This window comes from Notolepis coatsorum (assembly GCF_963971535.1).
Source record: "Notolepis coatsorum genome assembly, chromosome: 6".
In the NCBI taxonomy this organism is placed as follows: domain Eukaryota; kingdom Metazoa; phylum Chordata; class Actinopteri; order Aulopiformes; family Paralepididae; genus Notolepis; species Notolepis coatsorum.
The window spans coordinates 68507753-68522151 of record NC_140170.1 but is presented as its reverse complement, the minus strand read 5'-3'; the positions used below and the strand labels follow the sequence as shown (position 1 = coordinate 68522151).

General features: G+C 45.6%; 1 protein-coding gene across 1 annotated transcript in view; it reads right to left on the bottom strand.

The window, feature by feature from the left end:
• Positions 1-14399, bottom strand: part of LOC311230926 (extended synaptotagmin-1-like) — an 87940-nt gene that overhangs the window by 69309 nt on the left and 4232 nt on the right. The window contains exons 3-13 of the mRNA XM_084317371.1: positions 12763-12897; positions 11084-11157; positions 10920-10992; positions 10376-10465; positions 9315-9370; positions 8901-9021; positions 7902-8078; positions 4885-4967; positions 4551-4599; positions 553-642; positions 290-385 (exon numbers count right to left, since the gene is read on the bottom strand). Of these exons, the coding sequence (XP_084173497.1) occupies positions 290-385; positions 553-642; positions 4551-4599; positions 4885-4967; positions 7902-8078; positions 8901-9021; positions 9315-9370; positions 10376-10465; positions 10920-10992; positions 11084-11157; positions 12763-12897 (1044 nt within the window). The remainder of the gene's footprint in view (positions 1-289; positions 386-552; positions 643-4550; positions 4600-4884; positions 4968-7901; positions 8079-8900; positions 9022-9314; positions 9371-10375; positions 10466-10919; positions 10993-11083; positions 11158-12762; positions 12898-14399) is intronic.

Here is a 14399-nt window from a genome sequence, read left to right as displayed (position 1 = left end):
GGCTCTGACTGCTTCTCTGACACTTCCCTAATAACATGACTCCTAGAAATGTGACTGGAAACATTAACCCGGCAGGAAGCGCCTCATGCCTGAGGACCGAGTTGGATCAAATGACTCAAACATACAGTGTCGAACCACTGCGACTGAAAGAGTTAATGGGGCAGGGCGGTCGACTCTCCGGAGTGGCAAACGGATGGCAGGTAGCCACATCTGTACCGCAGCTCAACCACAGACAGGAAGCAGCTTGGTGCAGAGAGGGAGGATGGGGGAAGGGGGGGGTATGACTCACAGGAAGTGCTTCAGCCTTGTCCAGATAGACGACCAAGATGGCCGAAGAAGGCAGGTCAGCGGTCTTCGTGGACACGCTCTCGTTCCTCTTCAGAATCTGGGGAGAGAGAGATGTGGAAGAGTGCCAACACATTGAGTCTTCCTCATTCTTTAAACTGGGCTCAGTGCCCGTGCGTTGTACACAGCAGCTGCTGTAGGGCGATTACTGAGCCACTCATTGTACTGAGTGCTGCGGCGTCTGAGTCATTATAAAAGGATCCAGACCTGCTCCAGTCGATCGGTGTTGGGAAGCAGGGACAGCCACTCCAGTTTGAAATGGACTCGTCCTGAACGGGTGTCTTTCAGAGTGAACCACTGAGAAGACAATCACAGACATGCACTGATGATCCGGAGACAAAGGAACCAGGATGATTCTAAATGTAGTTAGATCTTCGAGAGGATGCGCCTTCCCAGTGTCTGTGGTGCTAAATCAAAGTCCTATAGTTCCAATGTTAGCATGTTGTGATGAAGGCCACTAGGCTGAAACGTTAGCATGTTGTGATCAAGGCCACTAGGCTGAAACATTAGCAGGTCATGATCAAGGCCACTAGGCTGAAACATTAGCATGTTGTGATCAAGGCCACTAGGCTGAAACGTTAGCATGTTATGATCAAGGCCACTAGGCTGAAACGTTAGCATGTTGTGATGAAGACCACTAGGCTGAAACATTAGCATGTTGTGCTGAAGGCCACTAGGCTGAAACGTTAGCATGTTGTGATGAAGACCACTAGGCTGAAACATTAGCATGTTGTGCTGAAGGCCACTAGGCTGAAACGTTAGCATGTTGTGCTGAAGGCCACTAGGCTGAAACATTAGCATGTTATGATCAAGGCCACTAGGCTGAAACGTTAGCATGTTATGATGAAGGTCACTAGGCTGAAACGTTAGCATGTTGTGCTGAAGGCCACTAGGCTGAAACGTTAGCATGTTGTGCTAAAGGCCACTAGGCTGAAACGTTAGCATGTTGTGATGAAGGCCACTAGGCTGAAACGTTAGCATGTTGTGCTAAAGGCCACTAGGCTGAAGCGTTAGCATGTTATGATCAAGGTCACTAGGCTGAAACGTTAACATGTTATGATCAAGGCCACTAGGCTGAAACGTTAGCATGTTATGATCAAGGCCACTAGGCTGAAACGTTAGCATGTTGTGATGAAGGTCACTAGGCTGAAACGTTAGCATGTTGTGATGAAGACCACTAGGCTGAAACGTTAGCATGTTATGATCAAGGCCACTAGGCTGAAACGTTAGCATGTTGTGATGAAGGCCACTAGGCTGAAACGTTAGCATGTTATGATCAAGGTCACTAGGCTGAAACGTTAGCATGTTATGATGAAGGTCACTAGGCTGAAACATTAGCATGTTATGATCAAGGCCACTAGGCTGAAACGTTAGCATGTTGTGCTGAAGGCCACTAGGCTGAAACGTTAGCATGTTGTGCTGAAGGCCACTAGGCTGAAACGTTAGCATGTTGTGCTGAAGGCCACTAGGCTGAAACGTTAGCATGTTGTGCTAAAGGCCACTAGGCTGAAACGTTAGCATGTTGTGATGAAGGCCACTAGGCTGAAACATTAACATGTTATGATCAAGGCCACTAGGCTGAAACGTTAGCATGTTGTGCTAAAGGCCACTAGGCTGAAGCGTTAGCATGTTATGATCAAGGTCACTAGGCTGAAACGTTAACATGTTATGATCAAGGCCACTAGGCTGAAACATTAGCATGTTGTGCTGAAGGCCACTAGGCTGAAACATTAGCATGTTGTGATGAAGGTCACTAGGCTGAAACGTTAGCATGTTGTGATGAAGGCCACTAGGCTGAAACATTAGCATGTTGTGATGAAGGTCACTAGGCTGAAACGTTAGCATGTTGTGATGAAGACCACTAGGCTGAAACGTTAGCATGTTATGATCAAGGCCACTAGGCTGAAACGTTAGCATGTTGTGATGAAGGCCACTAGGCTGAAACGTTAGCATGTTATGATCAAGGCCACTAGGCTGAAACGTTAGCATGTTATGATGAAGGTCACTAGGCTGAAACATTAGCATGTTATGATCAAGGCCACTAGGCTGAAACGTTAGCATGTTATGATGAAGGTCACTAGGCTGAAACATTAGCATGTTATGATGAAGGCCACTAGGCTGAAACATTGCTCAGGTCATGATGAAGGCCACTAGGCTGAAACGTTAGCATGTTATGATCAAGGCCACTAGGCTGAAACATTAGCATGTTGTGATGAAGGCCACTAGGCTGAAACATTAGCATGTTGTGATGAAGACCACTAGGCTGAAACGTTAGCATGTTATGATCAAGGCCACTAGGCTGAAACGTTAGCATGTTGTGCTGAAGGCCACTAGGCTGAAACGTTAGCATGTTGTGCTGAAGGCCACTAGGCTGAAACGTTAGCATGTTATGATCAAGGCCACTAGGCTGAAACGTTAGCATGTTATGATCAAGGTCACTAGGCTGAAACATTAGCATGTTGTGCTGAAGGCCACTAGGCTGAAACGTTAGCATGTTGTGCTGAAGGCCACTAGGCTGAAACGTTAGCATGTTGTGCTAAAGGCCACTAGGCTGAAACGTTAGCATGTTATGATCAAGGCCACTAGGCTGAAACGTTAGCATGTTGTGCTGAAGGCCACTAGGCTGAAACATTAGCATGTTGTGATGAAGGTCACTAGGCTGAAACGTTAGCATGTTATGATGAAGGCCACTAAGCTGAAACGTTAGCATGTTGTGATGAAGGTCACTAGGCTGAAACGTTAGCATGTTGTGATGAAGACCACTAGGCTGAAACATTAGCATGTTGTGATGAAGGTCACTAGGCTGAAACGTTAGCATGTTATGATCAAGGCCACTAGGCTGAAACGTTAGCATGTTGTGATGAAGACCACTAGGCTGAAACGTTAGCATGTTATGATCAAGGCCACTAGGCTGAAACGTTAGCATGTTATGATGAAGGCCACTAGGCTGAAACGTTAGCATGTTATGATGAAGGCCACTAGGCTGAAACGTTAGCATGTTGTGATGAAGGCCACTAGGCTGAAACATTAGCATGTTGTGATGAAGACCACTAGGCTGAAACGTTAGCATGTTGTGATGAAGACCACTAGGCTGAAACATTAGCATGTTGTGATGAAGGTCACTAGGCTGAAACGTTAGCATGTTGTGATGAAGGCCACTAGGCTGAAACGTTAGCATGTTGTGATGAAGACCACTAGGCTGAAACGTTAGCATGTTATGATCAAGGCCACTAGGCTGAAACGTTAGCATTATGATCAAGGCCACTAGGCTGAAACGTTAGCATTATGATCAAGGCCACTAGGCTGAAACGTTAGCATGTTATGATCAAGGCCACTAGGCTGAAACGTTAGCATTATGATCAAGGCCACTAGGCTGAAACGTTAGCATTATGATCAAGGCCACTAGGCTGAAACGTTAGCATTATGATCAAGGCCACTAGGCTGAAACGTTAGCATGTTATGATGAAGGCCACTAGGCTGAAACTAGGGATGTCCGATATTATCGGCCGATATTGGCATAAAAATGTGATATCGGAAAATATCTGTATCGGTTCAAATAAAATAAAATAAAAATATTTTTTTTAATTTTAATTTGATTTTTTTAACCTTTATTTACCCAGGCAAGCAAGTAAGAACAAATTATTATTTTATTTATTGTCAAAGTATGCATAATGTTGTGTTAATTACACAAGAGATATGTAATGTTAATTACCTGAAATTATTCAGTTTTCTTTGGGGGGGGGGGGGGGGGGGGGGGGGAACCCTGCATTATATATCGGTATCGGAAATTAAGAGTTGGACAATATCGGTATATCGGTATCGGTAAAAAAGCCAATATCGAGCATCCCTAGCTGAAACATTAGCATGTTATGATCAAGGCCACTAGGCTGAAACGTTAGCATGTTATGATCAAGACCACTAGGCTGAAACGTTAGCATGTTATGATCAAGGCCACTAGGCTGAAAGTTAAACGTTAGCATGTTATGATCAAGGCCACTTTTGGTGAAATTGAGATTATTCAACCTTGTCCTGAGGATCTGTGTGGGCGCTACCTTTTGACCTTGAGGTATTCCAACGTTGGAACTATATAACTTTGGTTTTAGCGGCACTGCGAAGCGCATCCTCTCAAAGATCTTTGACCTTTGGTTATTCAACATAAAACATTCTTTGGCAACTCATAGGACCCAACGGGTGCAACAACTCACATCATCGACGACAATGGATTTCTTCACAATGCCCAAATCCACCTTGGCCCTGCGTGAAGAGAGAAGTGAGGGATTGAATGAGAAAAGGACAAATGGACAAATTTATTCGTGTAGACATAATGAACAGCGCATTAAATGTAGCACCTGTAATAATTACACTACTATATACAGTAATGTAAGGCCAGTCCATGTTTTGTTTTGTTTACCTCTGCGCTGAGGCTATGAAAGGTGAGTGGAAAAAGGTGAAAACGTGACATAGCGAGATCCAACAGAGACACATGGACACACACAGAGAGAGAGAGAGACATATACAATCGGCATGTACTGTATATACCTGCCCAGGAAGTCATCCTGGTCGGTGTCTTTATCATAAACCTCCACCTCCAACTCCTGACCAGGTACTTCATGGACAATGACCTGATGTACCAGACAAACACACACAAGGGCATGAGGACTGACGCAGGGATTGGAATGGGGGCAGGGAGCGTCCCTGCCACGTCTGCCGTGAGTGACGGTGATCGTAAACCCAGAGTTATACCGGTGCGGCCCTCAGCTATATTATAGAAGGCAGTGGAATGAGGTGTAGATGCACATGGACCGTGCAGGGTACGGCTAACAGACTAGCATCGCAATAAGAGACTTTATGCTTGTTAGCACTGCAAACATATGAGACGTTACCATAATAAAGTCTGTTAACAGAGGAGACAGCCAAATATGTCAAAGATCTACATAAATCAACATATATTATTGCTGATCTATACATAAAAAAGACAACATCGTAAGTAATTTAACCTTGTATTAGGTCTTAAAATCTTTTAAAATAATTTCTCAAAACAAGAGAACACTAAATGACCAATTATTGCCATATTCGCATGGCAGCCATTTTGCTCTTATGTCAGGTTGCTCTGGTTGGGATACTTGGGAACAGGCTGCAAAGGAGTCCCAACCTGAGTGTGACATAAGAGCAAAATGGCCACCGCGTGTATACGGTCAATGGGGTGGAATGGGTTTACTTGTTACGATGCAATTTATCATGTTTCCAGAAATGTATGTTTTGAAATAAGGCCGATTTCTCCTTTTGTTTCACTAGTTTGTTTTTACTAGTTTCCAGAAACTGATTTGTATTGTAATCAGTGAAATCATCCCACCCCTATTGGCAGATTATTTCTCCTGTTTTGAAAGAAAATTACATTTATTTTAAGACCCATCGCCAGACTAAATTCCTTGTTAAGATGGAAATGTGTAGCAGTGTAAAAGAAAAAAAACATGGTTAGGACTGGGAATTTACAAGCAGGTGACAGCTGTGTTGTGTTTTTTTCCCACCCTGCTTAGCCCCGCCTCCCCCTGTGTATCTATTAGACATCTAGTGTGCCCCGCCCTGCTTAGCCCCGCCTCCGCCTGTGTATCTATTAGCCATCTAGTGTGTCCCGCCCTGCTTAGCCCCGCCCTCCCCCTGTGTATCTATTAGCCATCTAGTGTGCCCCGCCCTGCTTAGCCCCGCCTCCGCCTGTGTATCTAGTAGACAACTAGTGTGCCCCGCCCTGCTTAGCCCCGCCTCCGCCTGTGTATCTATTAGACATCTAGTGTGCCCCGCCCTGCTTAGCCCCGCCTCCGCCTGTGTATCTATTAGCCATCTAGTGTGTCCCGCCCTGCTTAGCCCCGCCCTCCCCCTGTGTATCTATTAGCCATCTAGTGTGCCCCGCCCTGCTTAGCCCCGCCCTCCCCCTGTGTATCTATTAGCCATCTAGTGTGCCCCGCCCTGCTTAGCCCCGCCTCCCCCTGTGTATCTATTAGACATCTAGTGTGTCCCGCCCTGCTTAGCCCCGCCTCCCCCTGTGTATCTATTAGACATCTAGTGTGTCCCGCCCTGCTTAGCCCCGCCTCCCCCTGTGTATCTATTAGACATCTAGTGTGTCCCGCCCTGCTTAGCCCCGCCTCCCCCTGTGTATCTATTAGACATCTAGTGTGTCCCGCCCTGCTTAGCCCCGCCTCCCCCTGTGTATCTATTAGACATCTAGTGTGTCCCGCCCTGCTTAGCCCCGCCCTCCCCCTGTGTATCTATTAGCCATCTAGTGTGCCCCGCCCTGCTTAGCCCCGCCTCTGCCTGTGTATCTATTAGACATCTAGTGTGTCCCGCCCTGCTTAGCCCCGCCTCCCCCTGTGTATCTATTAGACATCTAGTGTGTCCCGCCCTGCTTAGCCCCGCCTCCGCCTGTGTATCTATTAGACATCTAGTGTGTCCCGCCCTGCTTAGCCCCGCCTCCCGCTGTGTATCTAGTAGACAACTAGTGTGCCCCGCCCTGCTTAGCCCCGCCTCTGCCTGTGTATCTATTAGACATCTAGTGTGTCCCGCCCTGCTTAGCCCCGCCTCTGCCTGTGTATCTATTAGCCATCTAGTGTGTCCCGCCCTGCTTAGCCCCGCCTCCGCCTGTGTATCTATTAGACATCTAGTGTGTCCCGCCCCCTGCTTAGCCCCGCCTCCCCCTGTGTATCTATTAGACATCTAGTGTGTCCCGCCCTGCTTAGCCCCGCCTCCCCCTGTGTATCTATTAGACATCTAGTGTGTCCCGCCCTGCTTAGCCCCGCCTCCGCCTGTGTATCTATTAGCCATCTAGTGTGTCCCGCCCTGCTTAGCCCCGCCTCCGCCTGTGTATCTATTAGACATCTAGTGTGTCCCGCCCCCTGCTTAGCCCCGCCTCCCCCTGTGTATCTATTAGACATCTAGTGTGTCCCGCCCTGCTTAGCCCCGCCTCCCCCTGTGTATCTATTAGACATCTAGTGTGTCCCGCCCTGCTTAGCCCCGCCTCCGCCTGTGTATCTATTAGACATCTAGTGTGTCCCGCCCTGCTTAGCCCCGCCTCCCGCTGTGTATCTAGTAGACAACTAGTGTGCCCCGCCCTGCTTAGCCCCGCCTCTGCCTGTGTATCTATTAGACATCTAGTGTGTCCCGCCCTGCTTAGCCCCGCCTCTGCCTGTGTATCTATTAGCCATCTAGTGTGTCCCGCCCTGCTTAGCCCCGCCTCCGCCTGTGTATCTATTAGACATCTAGTGTGTCCCGCCCCCTGCTTAGCCCCGCCTCCCCCTGTGTATCTATTAGACATCTAGTGTGTCCCGCCCTGCTTAGCCCTGCCTCCGCCTGTGTATCTATTAGACATCTAGTGTGCCCCGCCCTGCTTAGCCCCGCCTCCCCCTGTGTATCTATTAGACATCTAGTGTGTCCCGCCCCCTGCTTAGCCCCGCCTCCCCCTGTGTATCTATTAGACATCTAGTGTGTCCATGCCAAAGAGAAAGGTGTCCAAAGACTCAGGCGGTGCCATTAGCGGTGATGACCCTCCGCTCGCCTCGCCTCACCTCGTACATCTCCCCCCACTTGGGAGAGAGGGTGTTGTCCACGTGGCGGGAGGTGAAGGTCTGGGGGCCCACCCTCAGCACGGCGTAGGGGTCAGACATGCCGGACATCACGCCCCCCATGAAGTTGTCCTTCGCTGCGAGGTCCGCCGCCTCCAGCAGGTGTATACGCACGACACCCTGAGACAGAGAGAGAGGGGGGGGGGGGGGGGGGAGAGAGAGAGAGATAGAGGGAGAGAGAGAGGGGGAGAGAGAAAGAGAGAGAGCAAGATATATATATATAGAGAGAGAGAGAGAGAGAGAGGGGAGAGAGAGCAAGATATATATATATATATATATATATATATAGAGAGAGAGAGAGAGAGAGAGAGAGAGAGAGAGAGAGAGAGAGAGAGAGAGAGAGAGAGAGAGAGAGAGGGAGAGAGATGGAGAGAGATAGAGAGAGAGAGGGGAGAGAGAGAGGAGGTGTGACGATACACTAAGTAAATTTTGAACAAAAATCAAGTGAAGAAATTTCATATATATACATCAAATGTATATATATGGTATATACGGCATATATACGATATATTACAGAGCAATTGTACACACTTTTACAGGGGATGTGACAAAATAATAATAATAATAATAATAATAATAATAATAATAATAATAATAATAATAATAATAATAATAATAATAATAATAATAATATATAATAATAATAATAATAATAATAATAATAATAATAATAATAATAATAATAATAATAATAATAATAATAATAATAATAATAATAATAATAATAATAATAATAATAATAATAATAATAATAGTAAGAGTAGGTCAGGAATAATGTACAGAATAAGAAGTAATGGATGCACTTTTTTTCTTTATCTCAACAATGCACACTGTCTGTCACATGTACACATTGCCCCTCATGTACAGTGTGTGTGCATGTGGCCGAGAGCGTGTGGCCGAGTGCGTGTGGCTGAGTGCGTGTGGCTGAGTGCGGGGCCTCACCCTGGGCAGAGGAGAGCGGAGCTGGGCCACATGCAGGTCAGGAACCAGGGGCACGGTCAGACGGTTGGGCAGCACCAGGAAGGCCGCTATGGCGTCCATGATCATACTGTCAGACATCACACTGAGACAAAGACACTCGTTATAGTCCAAAGGTATAATATATCGGGGCATTCCCCCGACATTTTCAAACAAGATGGTGCTGCTGAGTATCAGCCAGGGGGTGGTCCATTTGCCCCAACCCCCCCCCCCCCCCCCCCCCCCTGTCTGGGAGTAAAAAAGAACACCATTGTTTAGGGAAATTTCTAACCCTCTCGTTAGCAAACAGATCCCACTCATCCCAAGGAGAGAACGCACCGGGCGGTCAGAGCACGGTGACGTCACTTCAAACAGAGTGAACATTCCAGGAGAACTCACTTCAGTCCAGGAATGTCCAACAAGTTGGTCAGACCGGTCCAGTTGATGTCCAGTTTCTGGGAAGAGATTAGAGAGGCTGTGTTCAATTCCATTCAAATAAGATAATTCTAGAGAAATCAAAACAACGATAAGCACGAATGTTCCATTTATAGAGATAGAATGAGGCTAAAGTTATGACAGTATTATCTTATGGTTCAGCTACAAATATGCGACAGATTAGATTATCCCTTTACTAGCTAATGAAGCGACAAGCAGTAAGTATTATAGCAGTTATTATGTCCCTATGTAAAGATCGACATAAATAGCTTTGTTTATGAAGGTTGGCAGGGTTACCAGCCCACAAGGCATGATGGTTCGAAATAAAATGCAGAGAGAAAACGCCAGTGGAAATCTATGTTTACATAGGAAAGTCCCTCACGGAGTTCATATAAACCAATCAGTCAATCAGTTGATGGTCTGAGATGTGTGGATGACAATTAACCATTTTGAGTTCAACCGGACCAATGGTGCCTGTATCCGGGTGGACTATTCATTAAGTTAAACACCAAGTCAGCCCCATGACAGCCTCCTGCCTTGAGCCCCATAATGGATGACCCGCCTCACTACACCCCCCCTCCCCCCACCCAACCCCAATGTACAGTTTTTTCCCCTTCGGATGTATATGTTTTTTTTTACGATATATTTTTCTTAAACACTGTATATTTGTATGTCTTGTATTGTAATAAATGTCTTGATGAATTGAAAATGGAGGACCCTGATGTAAACAAGACGAAAGTCTTTTTCTGGTCTGAGCCGTACTGTATTGTACCCATTCTGCAATCTGTTAATAACGTTTTCAACCAATCAATCAAACTACTAGCACCTATAGCTACATCTAGTGGGCCAACACATTTTGTCCTGAACAGAGGGGAATGCAGGAAGCGGATTGGTCAGGATTATTGAATGCAGGCAGCAGATTGGTCAGGATTATTCATGAGGAAAAGTCAATAACATGTAAAGGATACTTTAAGTGCGAGAGCTGGGAAATACTGCAGTGTAAAAGGAACCAAAAATAGACCCACCGGCCTGCGGATGAAAAACATGGTGACCGCGCCCACTATTGGCACATCTCCAATCAGAGGCTCCAGAATCACCCGCATCATCCCATGCAGCTGAGGAGAGACACACAGACAAACCACAGCCAGAGACTCAAGGAAACGACACAAGCTTCTCTTTGATCCATAGATACCCGATTTGTTTTGACTGTATTCTATGTGGTATTAATTCATTCAACCTTTATTTAAACTCTAGGGACACTGAGGTTTCCCTCATTTACACAGTGACGTCGAGTATACAACAATAAAACGATAAAAACAAGTCATCAGCACGATAAAATCGAGTTAAAATAATAATAAAAACTGGTAACAAGAAACAGGAAAAGCAATTACAAAATGACATACAATCAATTAAAGCTATGAATTTATCAAACTTTGTATGACATGGCTTTATAACTTCTGTTATTATTATACTTTATTTGTTAATAAATGCTGCCATACATTCATTATACCATTATTATCATCATCATTATTATTATTATTATGGCTTTTCCTTGGTGAAAAGATATACCTGTATTCCCTTGATTCCTGCTTTGCAGAAATACCTCTTCACCTCGACGTCGATCTCCACATTACCAACATAGCTGAGGAGTGGCAGAGACAGAGAGGAAACGACATTAGAGGACTGACGGTGACCTTGAGACCAGAGAGAGAGGGAAGGGTAAAGGTTCCCACCTGATGTAAACGTCCAGCAGGACCTGTCCCTGGTCATTCTCTGTGTGCGCTTTGATCCCCACCACCTTCATGGCCTGTAGGAAGCGGAGCAGACATGTTTTAGACATCTGTCTTAGGCCAGATGGAGGATGTGAAGAGAGGGTTTCAACAAGTTAAGACCTATTTAATACCACTTACCACAATTTACCACAATTGAATACCAATTTCACGACCATACTAGCAAAATAAAATAAAAGCGACAATGAACTGGCACGCTGATTTCAATTGTTCCATTTAAGCTCAGCCGGGCTGCCCCTCCAAGAAATGGAATACCTGTGAAAATGTCATTTAAGACCTCTTAATACCTTTTAAGGTCTTAAATTGAGAATTATGAATTTGTTAATACCCCACAGATACCCTTGAAGATACTCTCTTAGGCTAAAATGCAACATTCTTCATCAGGCTCTGTCGGGTTGAAACGTTGCATTTTAGCCTACTGTAAGTAAGTATTGGGAGCTGTAAATCCAAAGTGCGGCCATTCTCTTTCCTCCGGCATTTGGAAAATAGAAACCATCCGTCAGTCTCATGTCCATGTAACGAGTGTGCAGGATATTGTACAAGGTCATGCTGGCCTTTGTGTTAGGATATAGGATGAGTACAATAGGTGTGTTGGGATATAGGACGTGTACAATAAGTGTGTTAGGATATAGGACAAGTACAATACGTGTGTTAGGATATAGGACGAGTACAATACGTGTGTTGGGATATAGGATGAGTACAATACGTGTGTTATGATATAGGATGTGTACAATACGTGTGTTAGGATATAGGATGTGTACAATACGTGTGTTAGGATATAGGATGTGTACAATACGTGTGTTAGGATATAGGACGAGTACAATACGTGTGTTAGGATATAGGATGTGTACAATACGTGTGTTAGGATATAGGATGAGTACAATACGTGTGTTAGGATATAGGATGTGTACAATACGTGTGTTAGGATATAGGACAAGTACAATAGGTGTGTTAGGAGGATATAGGATAAGTACAATACGTGTGTTGGGATATAGGATGAGTAAAAATAATAATAATAATAATAATGGATTGGATTTATATAGCGCTCTTCGTGACACCCCAGTGACCCCAGAGCGCTTACAGAGTCCATTATTCGTTCATACACAGTCATACCGGTGGTGGTAAGCTACAATTGCAGCCAGAGCTGCCCTGAGGCAGACTCACGGAAGCGTGGCGAATAATCATCGCCTACGGCCCCTCTGACCACCACCAACATTCATTCACATGCATACACATTCATACGAGGCAAGTAGGTTAAGTGTCTTGCCCAAGGACACAACGGCAGTGGGATGGACATGGGCTTGAGCGGGATTCGAACCACCAACCCTTCGATCATTGGACGACCCGCTCTACCCCTGAGCCACGCCGCCCCACAAAGTACAATAGGTATTAGGATATAGGATGAGTACAATAGGTATTAGGATATAGGATGAGTACAATAGGTATTAGGATATAGGATGAGTACAATACGTGTGTTAGGATATAGGATGAGTATAATAGGTGTGTTAGGATATATGAGTACAATAGGTGTGTTAGGATATAGGATGTGTACAAAACGTGTGTTGGGATATAGGATGTGTACAAAACGTGTGTTAGGATAATAGGACGTTTGGCATCATCACCTTGTCTCCAAAGTCCACCTTGGTGAAGGTGAGAGTCTGGAGGTGGTTGCTGGAAGCTCGGATAGACGGAGCGATGGTGTCCATCAGCAGCTTCTCCAGATACTGGCCCACAAACGGCCACACCTGCTGCAACACCTGGTACCGGCAAACACACAGGGTCAATATCTGGACCGGACCAGCAAACACACAGGATCGGACTCTTAACCGTTTGGTAGTGCGGCAGTGAAAGGGTTAACATATTCATGTGGTTGATACATTCCAATGGAATCCTCAGAAGAGGAACCATATGACTCTGGTTTACGTTTTCAAAAGGAACAAGGTTTTTTTCAAATGTTATTATCTAAAGATGGTGAGTGAGAGCATTGTGTCCATGCGTAGTTGAAGACAGTAGAGGTTGAGTAGGTCTGCTTTCTGATGACATATCACCACATTCTCACTCTGCAAATACAACTTTTACGACTGCAAATAATTTGTCCAAATAATTTAAACGTTTACTTGTATGTTAATGTTAACATTAACCGAGTCATGTGGTTCTTCAGTGCATGGGTTTAATTAGCATTAAAGAACCATGTAGCCAATTTTCTCCCGTGTATCTGTAGATGTTCGTCATACTAGTACGACATGTCAGGACTGTATCTCAGAGTCAAGAGTCAAGAGTTTTATTTGTCACGGCATACAAGGCATACAGTGAAATGCGGGTGGTCATGCCCGCAGCGATTGTGCAATAATACAAGTAATAAGAGTAATAAGACATAACAGGTATAATAACAGGTATAATGTATAAGATGGAAAAACAGCGTGGCAGTCAATGAGTTAAAGAACCCAGGGCGCAAAGAGTAGGGGGTTCCCCGACGTTCCTGGTCAAATTCCCAATCAGGTCTCTGACATCAAGGCCACCTAATCATCCCTCCCCCCTTTAGCCATTGTGTAGTCGTGTGATGTGTGCCTGGTGCCAGTGTATGGCAGCCCTTGAGCCTGCATAGCCACTGTGTAGCAGGTTGGCTGATACACAGTGGTGGTGAAGGAGGCAATTTCCACCCCACATTGTGGGGAGCGCTTTGAGTGTCTAGAAAGGCGCTATATAAATGTAATGATCATTCATTCATTCATTTTAAGACTACGGTGTTACGTTTATTTTTTTTCCTTTCTCGGTTTCAAATCGATCCGGAGGCGATCGGATGTCATAACTGTCCTCTAGGTAAACTCTGCGGCCTTGAGTTTCACAAGCAACGCGGGACATTTTGCACAGAGACAGCTGTAGCCGCTTCAGTCTCGTCGGCTGTCGCAACCTGCTGTTGTCTGTCTCTGGCCCTGATGGCATGCAGTATGTATGTGTGCAGGGGTCCAGGCCCGGGGTCCCGACGCTCCGCATACAGTTTGTCACTTTGTCCACTGTTTACATAATAGTTCTGTTCCCGTGGAAACAGAAATCTCTCTTTGATCTCTGTTCCTGCGGGCGGGTTGCTGTTTATCTGAAAGCAGAAGCGGTGGGCAGAGGGTGGGTATGTGCTGTGCGACAGTTGTTCAGAGAGAGAGAGAGAGAGAGAGAGAGAGAGAGAGAGAGAGAGAGAGAGAGAGAGAGAGAGAGAGAGAGAGAGAGAGAGAGATGTGGAGAGTGAGTCACCCTGGAGACGGGG